General features: G+C 41.7%; 2 protein-coding genes across 4 annotated transcripts in view; one reads left to right on the forward strand and one right to left on the reverse strand.

The window, feature by feature from the left end:
* The first annotated feature begins 204 nt into the window (after positions 1-204).
* TDRD6 (tudor domain containing 6) lies at positions 205-11,633 on the forward strand. Its single transcript, XM_043907660.1, has 4 exons — positions 205-6,381; positions 7,440-7,564; positions 8,556-8,645; positions 11,040-11,633. The coding sequence occupies exons 1-4, from the start codon at positions 336-338 to the stop codon at positions 11,067-11,069; spliced, it is 6,291 nt and encodes a 2,096-aa protein (XP_043763595.1). The 5' UTR covers positions 205-335; the 3' UTR covers positions 11,070-11,633.
* A 2,325-nt stretch (positions 11,634-13,958) lies between these two features.
* Positions 13,959-22,518, reverse strand: part of PLA2G7 (phospholipase A2 group VII) — a 34,284-nt gene continuing 25,724 nt past the window's right edge. For all 3 annotated transcript variants that reach the window (XM_043907661.1, XM_043907663.1, XM_043907662.1), the window contains 6 exons: positions 21,880-22,006; positions 20,701-20,814; positions 19,457-19,548; positions 17,942-18,112; positions 14,856-15,004; positions 13,959-14,217 (listed from right to left, as the gene is read on the reverse strand). In XM_043907661.1, the coding sequence (XP_043763596.1) occupies positions 14,075-14,217; positions 14,856-15,004; positions 17,942-18,112; positions 19,457-19,548; positions 20,701-20,814; positions 21,880-22,006 (796 nt within the window). In that variant the 3' untranslated portion in view covers positions 13,959-14,074. The remainder of the gene's footprint in view (positions 14,218-14,855; positions 15,005-17,941; positions 18,113-19,456; positions 19,549-20,700; positions 20,815-21,879; positions 22,007-22,518) is intronic.

A 22,518-nucleotide genomic window follows, 5' to 3' on the forward strand; every position in this document is an offset into this window, starting at 1 on the left:
TTCTGCGCCCCGAGCCTGCGTCCTCGCCGCCCCCCGGGGAGCCCGGCTCCGCCCCGCGGTCCACGCAGACCCGCCCGCCGCCCGCGGCCGGAAGCCAGGGCGCCTCGCGCTGCAAATGCCTGCGCGGCAGCGCGACCCTGGGCGGTTGGGCCGGCCGTCGGGTCTTACCAGTCGGCGCGAGCAGGTGAGGCCCGGCGGCGACGGTGGCAGCGTTGCGGCGTGGGCGCCGGGCCGGGTATCCTTCCCTGTCCGTGTGTCCGGCGAGCCCGCGTCTGCGGGGCTCTCCTCCTAGCGGCGCCTGGGCTTCGCGGGCCGGGCCGGGCGGCGCGGCGGAGATGTGCTCGACGCCCGGGCTGCCGACGCCGGGGGCCTCGCTGGTGCTGCGGGTGTCCTTCGTGGACGTGCAGCCCGAGGTGATTCCCGTGCAGCTGTGGGGGCTGCTGGGCGAGCGGCGAGACGAGTACGTGCGGCTGAGCCGGGAGATCCAGGAAGCGGCGGCGGCCGCGCGCGGCCCGTGGATGCTGGGCGGCGCCTCGGCTTTGCCTGGCGAGCTGTGCCTGGTGCAGGTGGGGCGGCTGTGGCACCGCGGCCGCGTGGTCAGCCGGCAGGCGCAGGAGAGCCGCGTCTTCCTGCTGGACGAGGGCCGCACCATCGCGGCCGGCGCGGACTCACTGGCTCCCGGGCGCAGCGAGTTCTTCCACCTGCCGTCGGAGGTGCTGGGCTGCGTGCTGGCCAGCCTGGTGCCGGCGGGCGGCGGGGGCGAGCCCCAGCACTGGGCGGCCAGCGCCGTGGACTTCCTTAGCCACCTGCAGGGCAAGGAAGTGCACGGGCGCGTCCTGGACGTGCTGCTGCTCCACCGCCTGGTCCTCCTGGAGGTGCCCGAGCTGTCCCAGCGGATGCAGGAGCTCGGCCTGGCCCGGCAGGTGCCCGACAGCCTCTTCCGCTCTCTGCTTAAGCGCTACCTCTCGGCCACCACGCCTGTCCTGGGCCCCAGGGCCCCGGTGGTCCCGCGAGTCCCCCCTAAGCAGGAGCAGCCTGGCCTGGATTACTTCTACCCTCAGCTGCAGCTGGGCGTGACGGAGCCCGTGGTGGTTACCCAGGTGTGCCATCCCCACCGCATTCACTGCCAGCTCCGCAGCCTCTCGCAGGAGATCCACCGCCTCTCCGAGAGCATGGCTCAGGTATACCGGGGTTCCCCGGGGACTGGGGACCAGCACTCTACCAGTGGCCCCTGGGAGGAGAGAGAGGAGAGCCCAGACAAGCCGGGCTCTCCTTGCGCATCCTGCGGGTTGGATGGACTTTGGTACAGGGCGCTCTTGCTTGAGACTTTCCGGCCCCAGCGCTGTGCCCAGGTGCTTCACGTTGACTACGGAAGGAAGGAACTAGTGAGTTGCAGTAGCCTTCGCTACTTGCTGCCTGAATATTTTAGGATGCCCGTGGTGACCTACCCTTGCGCACTGTACGGACTCTGGGATGGTGGGAGAGGTTGGTCTCGGTCACAGGTCGGTGACCTGAAGGCCCTGATTCTGGGCCAGGCAGTGAACGCAAAGATTGAATTTTATTGTTCCTTCGAGCATGTGTATTACGTCACCTTATATGGCGAAGATGGGATTAATCTTAACTGTGTGTTCGGAGTACAGTCCTGTTGCTTGGCTGACCGGTTTCTTGAGAGCCAGGGCAGAGAGGAGGAGGAGGCGGAGGAAGAACCGGAAACAGCTTTTCAGTGTCAATCTTCTGCGGAAGAAATGGATGAAGAGATTTCACTCCCCACCTTACCGTCTATCAGGTTAAAGATGAACACCTTCTATGATGCCCAGGTGGAGTTTGTGAAAAATCCTTCCGAGTTTTGGATTAGATTGAGGAAACACAATGGCACCTTCAGCAAACTGATGAAGAAAATGTGCAGTTTCTATGCCTCCGCCAGTAAGCTGGATGGTGTCATCTTGAAACCTGAAGCCGATGATCTTTGCTGTGTCAAATGGAAAGAAAATGGCTACTTCCGGGCTATGGTCACCCGACTAGACGACCAGAATGTGGATGTGTTCTTAGTTGACCGGGGCAATTCGGAAAACGTGGACCGGTATGACGTGAGGATGCTCCTCCCTCAGTTTCGGCGGCTGCCAATATTGGCCCTGCAGTGCACCCTGGCCGATATTTGGCCTTTGGGAGAAAACTGGAGCCAAGAGGCGATTTCCTTTTTTAAAAAGACTGTGCTCCACAAAGAGTTAGTTATCCATGTGCTTGATAAGCAGGATAATCAGTATATTATTGAGATTCTTGATGAATCAAGAACAGGGGAGGAAAACATTAGTAAGGTGATGGCTCAAGCTGGATTTGCCAAGTACCAGGAATTTGAAATGAAGGACAGTCTTTCCCTAAGTGTCCACTCTCCAGGGCATGTTTCAAACCATTTTACCACAGACAGTAACGGAATATCTTCTGCCAAGAAGGAAGTAGAACAAAAAGACATGAGAGATGGTAAAACTACAGCTGTTCCAGAAGTAGTGACTGACACAGCAGTTACGACAAACGTTTCAGCTGGACTTGTTCAGGACAACGAGACAAGAGTGTCTGTTTATTCTCCCCTGGTACAGAATTTCTTGGGAATTGAGCCAGGCTCTGCTTGTAAAGCAGAGCTACAAGTTGGAAGTACAGTGGAAGTCAGAGTTTCTTGCATTGAAAATCCTGGCTATTTTTGGTGTCAGCTGACCAGGAACACACAAAGATTTAAAGCACTCATGTGTAGCATTCAGGACTATTGCAACAACACAGCTCCTCCCCACCAGGGAACGACTCCTGCTTGTCTGGCAAAACGGACAGCAGATGGAAAATGGTCCAGAGCTCTAATTACCGGGGCACAATCTTCAGAGCATGTCAACATCATATTTGTAGATTATGGAGACAAAGAAATGGTATCTGTGAAGAATATTTATTCAATTGCTGAAGAATTTCTAAAGGCTAAGGTTCAGGCTTTTAGGTGCAGCCTTTATAATTTAATTCAGCCAATGGGACAAAATCCTTTTCTTTGGGATGAAAAGGCAATCCAAGCTTTTATTGAATTTATAGATAATGCACAGGAAAACAATCTACACTTGAAGTGCACAGTATTTGCTCTGGCTTCCATTCATGATGAAGAACTGTTTAATGTGGTGGATCTACTAACACCTTTCCGGAGTGTATGTCATTTTTTGGTAGAAAAGAGACTTGCAAGGCCAGTAAAACTTCAGAAACCTCTGGAGTTCTCTGTTCAGCTCCATTCTTACTTCTATTCTACACATGACATGAAAATTGGAAGTGAAGAATCAGTGTACATAACACATGTTGATGACCCTTGGACATTTTATTGCCAGCTGGGAAGAAATGCAAGTATTTTAGAACAGCTGTCCCATCATATTACACAATTAAGTCAAGTTTTGCTGCATTTAAGAACATCTCACTTGATCCCTGGCACACTGTGCCTTGCCAAGTATACTGACGGAAACTGGCGTAGGGGGGTAATCATAGAGAAAGAACCAAATAAAGTGTTCTTTGTTGATTTTGGGAACATTTATGTGGTAACAAGTGATGATCTGTGCGCAGTGCCTAGCGATGCGCATGATGTCTTACTTTTGCCCATGCAAGCTGTTAAATGTTCGTTGTCTGATATTCCTGATCACATACCGGAAGAAATTACAGCATGGTTCCGGGAGACTGTTTTAGATAAGTCATTGAAGGCTCTGGTCGTAGCCAAAGATCCAGATGGAAGACTGATTATTGAACTATACAATGATAGCATGCAAATTAATGCTAATATTAATGAGAAGTTAGGGCTTCTGGGTTACAAAGGTAGGACAAGGAGAAAAAAGAGCAAAGCACTCCTCTCTACAGCTGAAACTCTTGAAGTGAAAAAGGAAGATGTGAAGTTGTCACCTACAGGGTATTTAAGTAAATCAGAGAACAAACCCGATAGTATGGCACTCTTAGGAGAATTGTACAAACCTAGGATCAGCTCAGCGTGTAGGGAACTCAAATTTTTACAGAGTTCAACAAAGACAAACTTAGTCACTCATCACCAGGACTCTGTGGGAAATAAAAATAATCAAGTGTCTCCATTAACAACAGACAAGAAATTAGAAAGTTTGGCCGAGCCCTCCTTGAAAGCCACAAAACTAGAAGCCTCTCTTTCAGAGAGAAAACTAAGAGATTCATGTGACAAAGGTTTGCCTCTAAAAATTTCTGAGTTCCCTCAGAAGGCTATAATGCCTGGATTTAAAACAACTGTGTATGTTTCTCATATAAATGACCTTTCAGACTTTTACGTTCAACTAACGGAAGATGAGGCTGAAATTGATCGTCTTTCAGAGAGGTTAAATGATACTAGAACAAGGCCTGAATATTATGCAGGTCCACCTTTGCAAAGGGGAGATGTAATATGTGCTGTTTTCCCAGAAGACAATTTATGGTATCGTGCTGTGGTCAAGGAACCACAACCCAATGACCTTCTCTCTGTGCAGTTTATAGATTATGGCAATGTTTCTGTAGTTCACACCAACAATATAGGCAAACTTGACCGTGTTAATGCACTGTTACCAGGACTATGCATTCCCTGTTCCTTAAAGGGATTTGCAGTTCCTGGGATTTTAAACCATAAGGAAGTGATGCATTACTTTTCCCAAAGGACAGATGAGGCTCAAATAAGATGCGAATTTGTTCAGTTTCAAGACAAATGGGAAGTTACTCTTGCTGATGAACACGGGATCATAGCCGAAGATATGGTAAGCATATATGCATTCAGTGAAAAATCTCAACTAGGATTTTCTACCCAAATAGTTCAAGGGGTCTGTTCCACATCAGTCAGGAAAACAGATGTAGACACTTCTATGTTTCTTAACTGGTATAACCCAAAGATGAAGATGATAAGAGCTTATGCCACGGTGATCGACGGACCTGAATATTTTTGGTGTCAGTTTGCAGATACCGAGAAACTTCAGCATTTAGAAGTGGAAGTACAGACTGCGGGAGAGCAGGTGAGAGATCGGAGAAGTCGTATCCACTGCCCTCGTATTGGAGATCCTTGCATAGTGAGATACAGAGAAGATGGGCATTATTATAGGGCCCTTGTCACCAGTATTTGTGAAGATTATCTTGTGTCCATCAGACTTGTGGACTTTGGAAACATTGAAGACTCCGTGGACCCAAAAGCACTCTGGAACATCCCTTCTGAGCTTTTGGCCATGCCCATGCAAGCCTTTCCATGTTGCCTCTCAGGATTTAATATTTCACAGGGCACATGCCCTCGTGAGGGATGTGACTACTTTTACAAAATAGTTACAGAAGATGTGTTGGAGATAACAATATTAGACATCAAAAGGGACGTTTGTGATATCCCTTTAGCCATTGTTGACTTGAAAAGCAAAGGTGAAAGCATTAGTGAGAAAATGAAGAAATATTCTAAGATTGGTATGAGTAGCAGTGATCTGAGGTATGAAAAAAATGATGCAGAAATAAAGGGAGCTCTCGGGTTCCCCAGTCCCGATGTTGGATTTAAGAAATCAAGCAGTAAAGCTGGACAAGAGAGAATACTTCATGTTGAATCGCAGACAGCTGAGCTCTTGGAAAGACTCAACAAAGACTTAAACATCCTTGAAATGCAACCAGGTAAATTCTGTGACCCCCAAACTGGTAACATTTTTGAAGCTTTTGAAAACCCAGGCAAAGATAAGATTGGCACCAAGCTGCTGGAAGAAAAAGTCAAAGGCCTACTGGGTGACAAAGCAAAGTGTGATGATAAGTACCCAATGCCAGGATTTAACACATTCTTACCACATGCCACCGAAGCAAAGGAGGTCCTGGAACTGAATTCTCTCGAGGTACCACTTTCTCCTGATGATGAGTCCAAAGAGTTCCTGGAGCTGGAATCCATCGAGTTGCAGCATTCCCTGGTTGGGGATGAGGAGAAAGAAGATCTGGGCCTGGTGCCTCCAAACATTACTCTTCCCCAAGGCTGTGACCCAGAGGTCACCCTGCCACCATTGCCAGGGCAGCTGCCCCTCAACGGTGAAGATGAGAAACAGCCTGAGCTAGAACTGCCTACAGCCCAGCTGTGTCTGGAGGACAGAATAAACCCTTTGTCTTTAAGAGTTAGTCAGAAAGCCCAAGAATCCCTGTGCACTGAGGACCTGAGAGGATCTAGTTGTGCGGAAAGCTTTGATGAGGAGCGTAGGCTGCACCTGCACAAACAGACTTGCGATGCCAAGATGCAGATTGAAATGAGTATCTATAAAGAAGAATTTACCAAAGATACAAAGAGAGATGCCGTGTCGTCACTGACCTCTCTGTTTTCTGAAGAAGAATACAGAGATGCAAGGAAACACAATTACACCTTACCAGATCATATCTCAGGTATGTGCAGTTTTTGACCCCCTGTTCACTTTTATTTAACATAGGGAAAAGCAATTATTTATCTTAAAGAGAAGAGAATAATTCTTATTGAATTAAAAAAATAATTTGAGGGAAGTTGAACACCTGAAAAGAGAATTAGCTTTGGATTTTTATGAAGGGTATTTTAAACATGAAGAAATTAAGGGATGAAATTACTGTGAAAGAATACTTTATATGCTGTGCAAAATGCTGAATTATTTTTGCTTTTAAAAATAGAATGCTTAAAAATCCATGTCTCTAAAAAGTAGTCCCATTTCAAATGTAAACAAATCATCTCTAGATCAAGAGGTTATATTTTTTTGGTCAACTTTTAAAAATATGTAGTGTTCCTTTGCCAAGCATAATGTAGGCATAAATTTACATTGGGGATCATTTTAGCAGAGTTTTAAAACTGAACTGTTTTTCTGCATGCATATACTTTGCCATTCATTTTTAAACCCTTAAAAGAATGGAGTTAGGGAGCCTGTATTAATCAAGAAAGTTAACAGCCATGAGTAAATATTGGAGAACACTTATTACCATTAACTTTTTTATAAGTTTCTTATAAATTATTTTTGCTGCTCTTTTCTTGCCTACTTAATAAGATTTGAAAGTTACACAAAATGGCTTATCTTTTAGGTTTTTACAAAAAATCAATGTTAGACTTTTAAATGTCAATTTTATTTATTAGATTGTTGCATAATTACAATATTATTACACTGTACAAAGTAGAGAAAACAGGAGACTAAGGAGAATGAAAATCATCATAATTCCACCACCAGGAAATGGCCACTGTGAATGCTGTGATGGTGCATATACTTTTTCATCTGTCTCTCATCCTTTCTGTGTGTCCACATACATACAGTGTTAAGAACGAAATAGAGATCATATTATTTAGAGAGACAGACTTAGAACACGTTGTACTCATATCACATTGATATGAGAGTAGTAAATGCATGGTAGGGAAATGTTTTGCTTGCATGTCTAACATTAAGAAATTAAGAGAGATGCATTGACTCTTGCTGTATTCAATCTGGCAGCTCAACCAGAGAACATGTACACTCTGAAAGGATTTACTGTCGGATCCAAATGTGTTGTGTGGTCAAGTCTCAGAAATACGTGGTCTAAATGTGAGATTCTGGAAATAGCTGAAGAGGGCACAAAGGTATTTAATATTGCAGTGAAGTACTTAGTCTCAAAATGTACTTGTAGATTGTCAAGGAAATTTTACCAAACTTTACCGGATTCGAAAATCCCATTGAACAGATTAGTTACCTGCTCATTCCCCCTGATGACTGATGAAGTGCAAAAACCATTTAAAAAGTTTATATTTAAGCATTCAGGGCTCTTTTGTCTCCCTTAGCCCTGGAATCTTATCAGTCATTGAGTCCCACTTCTTATCTCTTAGTTAAAACTTTTTATACCTAATGCCACTATTTTGGTTAAGTTTCTCATCTCACAACTGTTAGTTGCTCAGTCTTGTCCGATTCTTTGCAATCCCATGTAGCCCGCCAGGCTCTTCTGTCCATGGAATTCTCCAGACAAGAAACTAGAGTGGATATCTTCCCAACCCACCGATCGAACCCAGGTCTCCTGCATTGCAGGCAGATTCTTTACCGTCTGAGCTACCAGGGAACCAACCCCAGCTAGATTCCTCTAATAACCTCCTATTGATTTACCTCTAGTCTTCCATCAGTTGTTTCTCCACATTGCCAGTGTGCTGTTTGTCAAATGAGAATCTGACTCTATCATTCCCTTGTGTAAAATCTCTTGGAAACCTTCAGTAGATGGTGTTTTTCTTGTGGTTTGAAAAACCACCTGTGTCAGAATCCCTTGGCACATTTCTTAAGTATTGATTCCTGGACTTTGCCCCTGCTGGCTGACTAATGGAGAATTTCTAGAGGGAAGGATTAGGAATGTACAGTCTTACACCAAGAGAATTTGAGAATATCCATCTTTGATGTCTAGGCATAGATACTCAATATATGATTTTTTGGAATGATGTACCATTGAGTTGAAATGTGATGTTGAAGTTTAACAAAATCATTGTAACTGCATTTTAAAGTATTTCATTTGCAAAAGGATACTGTGTAATTAACATAAATCAGTGACACTGTTTAGAATTACCAGTTTTTATTAATTTTTTTCTCTTGTAGGTTTTGGACCTTTCAAATGGCAAAGAGGAGGTAGTGAACCCTGAGAATGTCTGGAATGGTATACCCAAATTGGATAAGAGTCCATCTGAGGTATAAGTATATTTAAACAGTAATTAATGAGACTGTTCTTCATTTTGAAAGGTGACTTAGTTACTGAAAGGTGCAGGTCCTGCGGCTCACCACTTAGAGCCATTTAAGAGGCCAGGTTGGTGGAAAGGAAAGTTTGCTTTATTTCAGATGCTGACATCTGGGATGGGGCGAGCAGAGGGCAGACGTCTGTCCAAAGGCCAACTCCCCCCACTGACAGTCAGTGGGCAAGAGCTTTGATAGACAGAAGGAGGGCACTACATGTAGAAACAACACAGTCATCTCTGGCAGTCATCCTGAAACTGGTCATCAGTGGTCTGACCGGAGTCATCTTGGTTATTTTAGGTACAGTTGATCTTCAGTTCCAGGGCCAGTTTGTTTCCATTTCTTCGAGGCCTGTTCTTGGAATTACGTCAGGTTATGTCATGGCTACAGTCTGATCATCATGTAGTTAATTTCTGTATCTGGTATTTCAATATCTGCAAGACAGCTCACAGGATATGGCTCAGTATATTATCTACAGCCCTTGAGAAGGAGCCTTGAGAAGGTCCTTGGCTATGCTTAATGACTACATTTTTATTATTTGGTCTCCTTTGACTGTTTTCCTTTGTTTCTGCATTGTCTTACTTTTCTGATTAAATTGATTTTCAGACAAAAGGCAGGCTGAGGACACAGTGGGGCATGGACCATAGAGTCATGCTCTGTTTCAACTTGAACTTTTTCTAAGCATTTGTGTTTAGGAATAATGGAAGAAGAAACACTTGTAATAACAGCAATGGAAAACAGCAACAATACAGTCAATGTTTCTGGATTTTATGCCCTGTATCTCTTTGGGCAAACTACTTATTAATGTTTTCCTCCTTGATTTTCATTTTGGGATTAAAAAAAAGAAAATTGTTTGTTGTTAGTGACCTTGATAAAATACATTTGATGCAGAAAATCTGGGAAAATGGTAAAGTTAAAAAGGAGGAAGTAGCAATCACCTGTAATACATCCATCCAAAGACAGATTAATCAGTTTGTTTTTAATAATTTTTGTTTATATGGGATATAAACACATCAGCAATATATTTTGAACATGGTTGATTTCATCGTACGTACACACATAAATTGTGTTTTTCAGTTAAGACTACATGATAGGTGGTTTCCCAGGCTATGTCTAGACACTTGAGTTTATCCTGTTTGGAGTTTGAACTTCTTGCTTCAAAATCTGTATTGGATAGTTCCAATATCTGGTCATGTCAGGGTTTGCGTCTACTTAATCAGATACAGACGTTCAAGTGATCTTTGTTAAATTATCTCTTGATCCTGTTTGGAGTTTGAACTTCTTGCTTCAAAATCTGTATTGGATAGTTCCAATATCTGGTCATGTCAGGGTTTGCGTCTACTTAATCAGATATAGACGTTCAAGTGATCTTTGTTAAATTATCTCTTGGAATTTCTTTTGAGATTTTTTAGTTTATATGGTGATTCAGTTTGTTGAATGTTCCTGGTTATTGCATGATCTTTTTCATAAGTGGAACACTGGTTCTTAGAATTGAGGCATCAGTTCAGTTCAGTTCAGTCGCTCAGTCGTGTCCGACTCTTTGCGACCCCATGAACCACAGCACGCCAGGCCTCCCTGTCCATCACCAACTCCCGGAGTTCATCCAAGCCCATGTCCATCGAGTCGGTGATGCCATCCAACCATCTCATCCTCTGTCGTCCCCTTCTCCTCCTGCCCTCAGTCTTTCCCAGCATCAGGGTCTTTTCCAATGAGTCAGCTCTTTGCATGAGGTGGCCAAAGTATTGGAGCTTCAGCTTCAACATCAGTCCTTCCAGTGAACACCCAGGACTGATCTCCTTTAGGATGGACTGGTTGGATCTCCTTGTAGTCCAAGGAACTCTCAATATTGAGGCATGTGGAGAATGAAATCAGCTCTTAATGACTTTAGTGTTATGTGAAAGTATGCACTAATGAAAGAGAACAAAGAACTATTTGCCAACATCATCCTAGTAAAATATAAAATATGCCAATTTCATAATCTTTTAGAGAAACTTTGTATGATAATGGATACAGTGTGAGGACTAAAATATTTTTTTAAAAATCATATCTGTAGGGATAATTCCCTGTAGTAATTAGAATACACATCTATTCCCTCTCCCCATTTTTAAAGGACATGGATTTTGTCATGGTAGTACCCACATAAATAACCTTCTTGGGCACTCCCTATTGGTTCAGAGTTTAGGACTCCATCCTTCCACTGCAGGGGACATGGTGTCAATCTTTGGTCAGGGAACTAAGATTCTGTAAGCCGCAACACATTCCCCCCTACACCGCCCCCCCCCCCAATTTTTTTTTTTTTTTCTTATTTTTACATTTCTTTCTCAACCTGAGGTTTTTCTGTTTTTGTTTCAGAAAAGAGGCCTGGAGATGATAGAGATTTAACTGTGGATCTGTAAGTGTGGTCAGTCAGTTCAAAGCGGCTCTGAAATAAGTGCCATCTCAACCAGACCAACAAAAATATTTGAGAAGATTGAGAGCGTGTAAATACAAGAAATTGTCATTTTTGAAAATTTTGTGTTGAAAACAAAACAAATCTCAGACTGCCTGTGTGGTGTATTTATAGTGCTGTTTCTGTCTATTTGGAGTTGAGATGTTTCCTCTCCCTTTAAATGTGTCATCTTTCTAATCAGTTGGGAGGATTTATTTGGCTAAACAGTTTGCTAACACATTACTCACATTGCAAAAAAAGGAGTATTTTGGTTTCTTCTGAATAACAGTTTAAAGTAGAAAATTACAGGTTTCTGACAAGTATAGTATATGATGCTACTTGGGGGGATGGCTTTGTTAGCAGTAACGCCTTCAAAATTTTTGTTTTGTTTCTGAAGCTTTGCTGTTCTAGTTTTGACTGATCCTCTGTTTGAATTTAGAAGTATACTAATATGACACAAGATCTGAATAAAGTTTGTCCTTAAAAGTATAATTTCATTTCATTAAAAAGAAGATATCTGGGACTTCCTGGGCAGTTCAGTGGTTAAGACTCTGAGTTTCCACTGCAGGGGGCAGGGGTTCAATTCCTGAGGACCTAAGATCCTGCATGCCACACTGCAGCTGAAAGAAGGAAAAAAAAAAAGAAAAAGGAAGTCTGTGGTCATGGAACAAACCACACTTCTACAGTTGGGGGATACATAGTAATAGTAAATGTTAGCTTTCATGTGTTCGTCCCTCAGATGTACTTTCAATGCACTTTTTGCATGTAATCCTTGATTCTGAGGTGCCTATTAACATTACCCATATTTTATAGGTGAGAAAGTTGGAAGCTTTTCAGAGAAGATAAATAATTTGCCTGTCAAAGAGCTAGCAAATCTCAGAGGCTTGAGCAAACCTAGACCCATCTAATTTCAAAGCCCATGCTTTTAAAACAAGGCTTTGCATAGGTGGCAGCACGCAAACAGATTCTAACGTTAGGAGATAGACCTTACCTGTACACGGCCTGCTAGATATGTGACCTGGGCAGGTTACTATATTATTGTTCAGCCTTCATCTTCCTCAGCTGTAAAATGGGGGTAATAAAACTTTTCTTGCAGTGTTTTTAAGATTAGAAATAACTTAAATAACATGCCAGGAGAGGAGTAAGCATTTGATAAGTATTTCCTTCTTTTCCCTGAAAGAGGCTCAGTATGCACTATGGTAGGTTATATTTTTTAAACTTCATTGAATTGTTTCACATCAGCATATGCCACAAACAGGACTTTAAAGAGGTGCTATTGAATGGAACATCAGTTCTATTGAAATGGTTGTCCATTTCTAAAAAGATGTGTATGAAACGTTATGAGGACTCTGAAGCCTGATGAGAAGAGTGAGAATTAAAAACCGTAAAAGTTGGGTAAAATTTCAATAAGTAAAAAAGGAGAGGGTTTTACATTAAGCATAACTGAAGTAGATGAGTATATTGCTTGTTCCTAGGATAATGAATAGACAAATTTGGCTCATTCATGTAGACGTTGTAGTTGTGAATTAATTCCTGGGAGCAAAGGTCAGAGAAGATGTATGAAGGCCAGATTATAGAAAGCCATCCATTTCATGATAAAGAATTTAACTCTTCATTTTAAAATATTTACCCTGAACAGTTATAGGAGAAATCATATTTCTCAAAATGAGTGATTTTGCACACTAAAACATTAAGGTAGGCCTGAGTGCCAAATCAGAAAACACGGTTACTTATTAACAAGGCAAAAGGAATAGGCATAGAATAGTTAACCAGGCTTGCTTACTAAGTACTGATTATCCTTGTTCTCACTGGCTTTCGTGAAAGTTAATTATGAAGCACTCATAGGAACAAGACCATTCTTAGACCCAAATATGTTTGACTGATGAGTGGCAAAAGTGTTTATACTGCTTGGGAAACAAAACACATTTTTCATGACTCCCAGAGGTGTAAGTGTACACATCTTTCAGTGATCTTTTTACCTCCATTTATTGTATTTTTCTCCTTTCACTACTCCATATAAAATTTAAAAGATCCATTAAATAAAACTCATGGAAAATGAAGCAGTAAAAATTATGACCTTTTCAAGTTAGCAAAACTGGAATTTCTTTAAAGTTGACTCTTGATCTTTTTTTTTCCACTTTCCCTGTTTTCATGTTTTTAATTAATTTTTATTGGCGCATAGTGCTGTGTTAATTTCTACTGGACAGCAAAATGTATCAGCCATACACACACCTATATTCTCTCCCTTTTTATCCTTCGCAGCCTTTGGGTGAATCAGTAATTTTATGTGTGATGGCTTGAATCGAGGGCCACTCATATGCACCTTTCTTTAGTAAACAGAGTGTCTCTGAGGTAAGCAAAGTAAATGCAAACAAATTACCAACTTGCTTTAATCTGCTGCCTTTGTTTTGTCAGCAGCATCCATCCCTGTGTGGTCGTCATATTGAAGTTGTGCCCTAGCACTAATTCCACAGTAAAGCAATGGCTTTATTATCCACTTGGTCTACTTTTTTACTGTGACCCAAGGTCAAATGGAAGCGCTGCCAAATCCTATATAGCAGACCATGATGCTGAAACTCAATTCTATAGCCTATAACAAAAAAAAAAGAGGCAAGAAAATCTGTTTTTATTATATTTTTAGGAGTGTTAGGTCACTGTGACACATTTTCAGTGGCATTGTGCCTATTTTATTATATGTGTCTGTTGAACCAATGTAAAATCAGGTTTTTTTACTGTGAAAAAGGATCACTTTAGTAAAACAAATTTAGGCTGCTATGATTTTCACATGTAGCCGTCTTTTTCTAAATTTATAGGGAAAAAAAAATACAAGCTTCAGTCACTACTGTGGTATAGCCTACATTTTTTAATATGAGCTATTTGAGAAAATACATTAAAATCACACACACACACATACATACTTTTAGACAAGTTTGTAAACAAAACTTTTTAGAAAGCTCTTTTAATCTAAATTTGGTCTCTCTATTCCTGTGGAGTTCTGCAGAGTGGCCTCATGGTTGGTTGTGTCAATGTTGGTCCCCGGAATAAGATTGTCATCTTCGCCTTCAACTAAAGAATCCCACTGATTAAAATCTTTCTGAAGTCCTGTAAGATAGAAACGTCATAAACATATTCAACTTTTGAGAGCATTAAACAGCTCAGTGCCTCTAGGGGGCATCCTAGCCTCACAAACCACACACACCACGTCAGGATTAAGGAGTCACAAGCCCTCTAGAGCAGGAGATAGCTGCAACATCTGAATGAGAGGACTGAGGCCCCTTGCTGTCTGAGGATGGAAATTCCCCCCCAGGCTTCACTGAAATACTGTTTGTTAGCTCTAACAGGAAGGCCTGCTGCCTCTGACAGTACACAAAACAGCAAATTTAAATTGTTTTCAAACTGATTGCACTGTTACATTGTAAACCAACTGGGAACTGTTAAAATAGGACTTGTGCTAAGTTAAGATAGGGCTTCCCAGGTGGCTCAGTGGTTAAAAAAACAACAACAACCCGCCTGCCAATGCCAGAGACCCAGGTGTGGTCGTCTGGGTTGGGAAGATCCCCAGGAACCCACTCCAGTATTCTTGCCTGGAGAATCCCCATGGACAGAGGAGCCTGGCGGGCTAGAGTCCACAGGATCGCAAAGAGTCAGACATGACTGAGCACATGCACATGAGTTAAGATAGATAGTTTTGTCCTGAGAATCATCCGGTCTGTGTCAGGAAAGAAGATGCCATATCTTACCTAGATGTTTTTGTAAGAACGCTAGGGAAGCTTTGTTGCTAAGGCTGATGGCTACATTGGAATCGACGTGTCCTTTCAGCGTGAATAGGTAGCCAATCATTTTGCTAGTGACAAAAGTGAAGTCAACAAAATTCTGATGGACTGCACCCCTGAAAGAGAAAGGAGTTATCTGCAAATCACTTTGTTAGACAATATTATTTTTGTAGTTAAGGTGCAGGAAAGATGCTGGCCAAAAACCAAGGAAACAAAACTGGTAAATCTGATCTCCCTAGGTGTACTCAAGGGTCACAAGTGTTCATTTAGGGGTATGAGAGGTGGTTCTAGTGGTAAAGAACCCGCCTGCCAATGCAGGAGACAGACGGGGGTTCCGTCCCTGGGTCTGGAAGATCCCCTGGAGGAGGGCTTGGCAACCCACTCCAGTAATCTTGCCTGGAGAATCCCATGGAGAGAGGAGCCTGGTGGGCTACAGTCCATGAGGTTGCAAAGAGTCCGACATGACTGAGCAACTTAGTATGCCCACACAAGTATGTACGCATCCTTCCCTCCCGACAAACAAGGCAAAGATTCCTGTCTTGCTTGGCATCTTGGTTTTAGAAGAGATGATTCCTGCTTTGTAGGTCACTTCTGATTTCAGTAGATGGAATGTTTTTTATGTTGAGGGTCTTTAAACCCAGAGCCAGAATCCTGCCCCCTTACCACCACACTTAACTGGATCTCAATTTGCTGTTAAACAAAACACTTTGTATTTCAGCCTTGGATTAAGTAGATTAAAAGACAAGTAAAAATTTGCCTTGTATTATTTAAACTGCAAAGCACCTCATAAATGTTGCTAATTGATGAACTTGTGGCTCAGCTGGTAAAGAATCTGCCCACAATGCGGGAGACCGGGATTCAATCCCTGGGTTGGGAAGATCCCCTGGAGAAGGAAAGAATATCCTCTCCAGTATTCCAGCCTGCAGAATTCCATGGACTGTATAGTCCATGGGGTTGCAAGGAGTCAGACAGAACTGAGCGACTTTCACTTTCAAACATCAAATAGAACAGCCACTTTTAATGCACAGTTTTTACTATCTCTGGGCATTTGACATTTGATTTTCTTGCATTATTCCCCCTGCTTTATTTCCTTGACATCACATCTTTCCTCCTTTGCCTGAACTACTCTGTTCTTGACTGGCTCATCCCCCAAATCCTCAAGATGCTATTTTCAGATCAATTCTTTTCTCACTTTGCAGTCTCATCTCCTCCATAGATTTCATTGATAATACATTGAATACAAATTCTATACTTTTCCAATTTGTGGCCAGACACATATATCTAAAGGTTAAAACACACCCGTTCCAGGGACTCCCCTGGTGGTCCAGTGGTTAAGACACCCTGCTTCCAATGCAAGGGGCGTGAGTTTGATCCGGGGACTAAGATCTCACATGTTATGCGGTGCAGCCAAGAAAATATAAAAAATAGAACAGAACAAAAAACACCTTTCCAGCCCCACCCAATGTCATTCTTCCTCTTTACTTTGCTACTTTTAAGCAAACCCCTATTATTTTAGTTATCTCTACCCAAAATAGAGCCCAGTACTCTGCTCACTGTTTCCCACATTCCAATCCAAACTTCGAGTCAAAAGTCGAGAGAAGGTAAACAGAGTCGGGGCCACAAGATATACCTGAAAACAGAACCCTGAATGCCACCCACAGTGGAGAGATGGCCTGAAGAGAAAGAGAGCGTAGAGGAGAAAAGAAGGGAGCCGTCTAAAGGATGTGAGAAGCGTGAGAGAATGGGGTTGCGGTACCCAAGGGAGGAGAAATAGGGTTAGTCCACAGGTGGGAGGGATGCAGAGAGAAGGGCTGAGGCTGCCAATAGCAACGGGGCCATTGGTATCCTTAGTGGGGCCAGCTTCAGCTCACTGCCAAGGTCAGGAAGACAGACTGCAGAAGTCAGAGTAAATGGAAGTCCGGACAGGGAAGCAGAGAAGGGAAAAAACAGAGTGAGGAAGCCTAGTAAGGAAGGTTGAGTATTCTCTACTTAGACTTTAAGTAGAGACCTAAAGTCTTATTAGACTTTAAAGTCTAAATTAGACTTAGAATTAAATAGATTTGCATATACCAATAAGCTAAATTGACATCCTTACTTTAAATATCCAGGTCCTTTCTCACCATCTATCTAAAGTCTTTTGATTCTTGAAGACCCAATTGTACCACCATTTCTTCTAAGCAGCCTTTTATGAGCACCTTACTTGGTGGCTCAAAGACTGTAAAGAATCTGCATGCAAAGGGGAGATCCAGGTTTGATTCCTGGGTTGAGAAGATCCTCTGGAGAAGGGAACGGCTACCCACTCCAGTATTCTAGCCTGGAGAATTCTGTGGATAAGGGAGCCTGGCGATCTACAGTCCTTAGGGTCTCAATGAGTCAGACATGATTGAGCAACTAACACTTTCACTTTCACTTAGAAAAGAGCCCTCCATTCTCTGACTCCAGAGTGTTCATTGCCTTTATGGTGTGTTTACTTCCCACTGCCTCTTCTCTGCCCTTCTGAGTAAATCAGGTTTCAGACAGAAGCAGAAGAAACTCAGTTTTTGTAACATCTCACTACAAGTTCAAAACCCTATGGGAATTCTTTTTTATCCACGATGTAAGTATATTGTCAACCCTCAAAGGGATCCCATTATAGCTTTGGGAATTAATAAATTCATATACTTACCAAACGAGTAAACACACTGCAGATCTCAGCAGATCATCTTACTTTAGGAAAAAAAAAGTTCTAAGCCTAGTCTAATGATGGAATACTTCCCCTTACCCCAGTCCTAAAAATGTTTAGGCTTATATTCAGATAGAAGTAGCATGCATCCTGATGCAAATTTTAATTATCGTATGTGCTGTATATACAAACACTACTCAAAAAAGCGCATTTTAAAAAGAGGAAGTCTAAATGCACTTGGAAACTGAGATTACCTAATAGTCTCCCTTATTTCAAGTCTAAATGACAAACTGAACAATTCTAGACTAGCTACTCAATGATATTCACTGATTGTTTATCCAAGTTTCAGGTTTCCATTTCAGATGATGTAATGTCACTTACTGATACTTACTTGATTGTAATCATTTTTCGTTCTCTATCAGGTAAGAAGCATTTTTTCATTCCTATGATATTAGAAGGATATTGGAATCGTTCCGAGTTGATAAAAAAGAGGGGTTGAGGAATTCTGGAATATACTTCATCACCCATGGGAAGCATCCATGCATCCAGAGCGATGCCACACCTGATGGAAGAAGGCTGGTTACATACTGCCCGAATATAGGGATTTCTAATATCACAGAGATTCAGAGACAAACACCTCACCAGTTCATTATGGGTGATCTCACTGGGCAGATGAGGTATTACCCTTCAATGTGGGAAGGGGATATCATTAGCTTTGCAAGGCAGCAAACTTGTAATTATATCACCAGTTTTCTTTAGGAGGCACTTGAGAATTACAACCTTTAGAAACATTTAAAATTTTTTGTCATCCTTCAAGATAAATTTTAAAATAAGTAATTCAATAGAATTGTGGGGTGTCTGAAAAGATACAGTCTATGCACTATTGCCCCTGTCGTTCTAGTCCTTCTGGACCCTGGCATGTACACATTATCATTATACCTTTCTGAGTAACAGTTAGACCCATTCCTTTATGTGTAAAGATACTTCCCTGGGAGGGTTGAAGAAAAGCATATGGAGTATATCATTTGAAAATGTAATTCATTTTTTTTTAAAGTTAAGTTATCTAATGTTTCTTGGCCTTTTAGAGACTCTATTTTATGTGCTAAATGGATGAAAGAAGAGAATCTTCTTATATTGAAATAGCATAAGAAGAAATGTTAGCTAAAGTTTCATGAATGATCCTACCTACTTTCTACATGGTCGATTCTATGTGATCTCATCAGTTTTGGATGAAGTGGTTCAAGAAAGAAAATGTTTCTTCAAGTTAGAAGACTGAGATCCTGACTTCCACCCCAGTAGTTATGTAATTTTAGCCCATGCTCAATCTTAAAGATGGAGAAAAAATAATTTAAATATGCCCTGCTCATCTAACATAGAATTGGAGTCAACTTCTGGGAGAAAAGGATGTCAAAGCTGAGATCCAAGGAATCAAAGTTTGGAAGTAGGTGGTATGTTCTCGGTAAAAATTTCATGTGTGAAAACCTGGAGCTGAGATAGTGCAAATGTGAGTTGCTGTAAATAAATTAAATGTAAAACAATTTTTTTAAAATGCCCTGCCTATTGAGGAATCTAGAAAATAGTATAAGATGACAACATTATTATTACCATCATTATGTCACAGATAATATGTATATGTAAAGATAAATTTCCAAATGAAAATGATAAGCCCTTGAACAGATAAATATAAATGAGGAAAAATAGAGGTGGGAAGAATTTTCAATAGCAAAAGTAGATGTTCTGTTTAGGAAAACTCATATGAAGGATTTTATGGAGGCAAAAGAATGGACTTGTGAACTCCAAAAGATCTCTTCCTCACTAAGAACTGGATATGTTCTATAGCACATGTGTTATCACTTCCCCCTCTTCCAATCACTTAGCATTCTCTCTCTCAGCCTTATTCTCTTACCTGAATCTCTGGTCTTCACTAAGAGTCTGAATAACTGTGGCTCCACCAAAAGAATGTCCAATAACTGCTATTTTATCCCTATCAATAGAGTCCTATGTGAAAGAAGCATGATATAAATGCATAAGTATCTCAAAGGCTGTTCAAAGGACAGGCAGAGATTTTGTGAATCACAAGATTATTATTTCACAGGCATGGTTAACTACCTTGATTCTTAGAAAAGAAATATATACACACTCACATGCACCCATACACCCATATATACACACATACACATATATATATACATACACATATGTGCATATACATACATGCCTATATATATACAAACACTTCTATACAAAAACAAATGTTTTATATATATATATACACTTATAATATTTATAAAACATATATACTTATAAAACATATATATATAAGTTTTATCTATATATAGAGAGAAACTTCTTTGGTTTCAGGACCAAAACAAAAAACAAGCAAAAACCTCAAACAAACAAAGAAGTGAACTTCATGGCTTTCTTCATACCCACACTTGCAACATCAATGTCATTGCTGATCGCTCCCCCTCCCACACTCCACATTCATTAGTTTCTGTCCATTCTCAGAGTATTTATTGAACACCTGCTCTGCGCCAGGCACTGCAGTTCATGTCCCACGAGTTCCTAGTCTACTGGGGAAGGAGTTACAGATACACAACGCAGATGAGGTAAGGCGGTGCCAAGGAGCATGTGTGATAGATGGCTAGCCCAGTCCAGGTGGGCAGGGGGGCCCAGGCAAGCTTCATGGATAAGGAGATGCCTGACTTAGGTTGATGATTAAGCAGGTCTGAGTCAGCAGGACGGGGAGTCAGACTAACGGAACCACATGTCCAAAGCCATGGAGATAGGAGAATGGCTAGTTGAGCGACACAAACGACTCACAGTCTAGAGGACAGACCATCATCTTAGTTTGTTCCCTTGCTCAAAAACATGCAGGAGCTGCCCAAGAAATTACAATACTTCTACTGGTTATATTATATTGAACACATGAAATTACCATTTTTTTTTTGTAGATCAAAAGTGGCTGGTGGCAATTGTATATGTAGTTCAACCTAATGCATTTCTCACTGTTGGAATACTTTCCCAGTACTTTTTTTTTTTTGCAGCCCTTTATCATGTTGTACCTTGTATTACAGCAGTAAAACAGACAATAATAAGAGCAATAAAGAAGTCCAGGCCAAAGGAAAATGAATTTTTTTTTAAGCTCACCTTCAGCTGTTCCACATCAAACTCTAAATCTAGTACATTCGTCACTGGCCTCCCATGAGCAATGTCCAGAATCAAACTGAGAGCTTGGGAACACTCGTTCGCTCGTTGCCGTACCTAATAGGATGATTAGAAGAGGGGCAAGACAAAGTAAAAAGTTGTAACACTTAAAGTTTGTGTAGAGGGTGAAAAAATGGAAAAAAAACCTTGGTTGCCTATAGAACACAACCTAGCATAATGACCCAGGCACCAGCTTTGCAGGTAGTTATGGCTTAGTCCCAATCCTGGCTCTGTTGCTTACCCACTGTGTGACCTCGGAGGATTTGCTTAATCTCTCTGAGCTTCCATTTATTGTATAATAATGTCCACCTCAGTGAAATGCGGGTGGGATTAAATGTAATAATACTTGTAAAAAGCACCCACTATAAAGCTTGGCTTGCTGTTTAGTTGCTCAGTCGTGTCCAACTCTTTTGTGACTCCCTGGACTGTAGCCCACTAGGCTCCTCCGTCCATGGGATTTCCCAGGCAAGAGCACTGGAGTGGGTTGTCACTTCCTTCTCCAGGAGATCTTCCCAACCCTGGGATCGAACCCGGGTCTCCTGTATTGCAGGTGAATTCTTTACCACTGAGCCACCTGGGAAGCCATAAAGCTTGGCACAGAGGTAGAAAATAACATGCTTTATTTCACTTTATTTATTTATTTCACCTATTATTTATTTATTTCACTTTATTTCAAAGCCTCATATAAGATGTTCATTATTTCGTAACAGATAAAACATGGAAACAAAACAAAAAGAAGTAACTTGTCCAAGATAAGCCCACTACACAGCAGAGGGATGGCATCAGGATTCAAACAAAGAAAGCTGCATTCTAAGGCCTGAACTCTTAATGATATCCTCTATCACCTCAGTGAAAAGTAGACTTTAGTTCAACACAAAAGAATTCTGAATATTCAGTCATCTCCTAGGATTTTCATGTTGGTCTTTGCTCTTACTGTGATCCAGATATTTCATTAAGAGAATTTGATTACTCAGAGACTCTTCTGACATATCTTTTGGGAATGGGAAGTAAGGAGACCCAGGGACACAGTCTGCCCCATGTAAAATAATGAAATGAACAAATGTCATCATTTTGCCTACGCTTTTTGGTCAACACGCCACCTCTCCTCTTCCTGCAACATACCTGCTCATTTCGTAAAGGAAACTCCTCCTCCCCTCGCTTTAGGGTTCTGAGATAGAGCCAAGACTTGCTGCCTGTTTCTACAGCAGACTGGTCCTTGAAATAGTACGTCGAGGATGCAGACCCATCTCTATAATGCAAACAGAATCAATGCCTTACATCACTCGTGTTCCTCACGCCCATCCTTGACTCTTTCTGATTTCCCTTCTTCCACTCCACATTTGTTTTTTAAATCAAAGAGGTCCCCAAGGGAGTGCTGAGAAAAAGACATTGTTGCCTGTAAAGAAGGCACTCTGTCTTCAAAATTCTGGGAGACCCTGGAGTTGAACACTCTCTCCCGAATCAGATCCCAGCACCACCACTTACTAGCTGTGTAGTTTGGGGCAAATTACCCTTCCTCAGCTTCATATTCTGCCCCCCATGAAACAGTGATAATAACATCTTAAAGGATTCTTATGAAGATTAAATGAGACGGTATATGAACACGACACTCACTGAACACACGGATGAACTCAATGATAGTATATGAACACAAACTCTAGAAATGTTAGCTGTTTTTTTATATACATGACAATCTAATCTCCTTTTTTTTCTCAGTCATGGGTAACTGTAATTGACAATTCTATCAATATTTTTTCTTTC

Source organism: Cervus elaphus, chromosome 7 (assembly GCF_910594005.1).
Source record: "Cervus elaphus chromosome 7, mCerEla1.1, whole genome shotgun sequence".
Taxonomy (NCBI): domain Eukaryota; kingdom Metazoa; phylum Chordata; class Mammalia; order Artiodactyla; family Cervidae; genus Cervus; species Cervus elaphus.

What these genes read in the sequence shown, in the direction of transcription:
- TDRD6 (XM_043907660.1), top strand. Translation starts at nt 336, where the DNA reads ATGTGCTCGACGCCCGGGCTGCCGACGCCGGGGGCCTCGCTGGTGCTG. An exon ending in TAGCTGAAGAGGGCACAAAG is followed by an intron (nt 7,565 to 8,555) that starts GTATTTAATATT and finishes TTTCTCTTGTAG; the next exon opens with GTTTTGGACCTTTCAAATGG. An exon ending in TGGATAAGAGTCCATCTGAG is followed by an intron (nt 8,646 to 11,039) that starts GTATAAGTATAT and finishes TTTTTGTTTCAG; the next exon opens with AAAAGAGGCCTGGAGATGAT.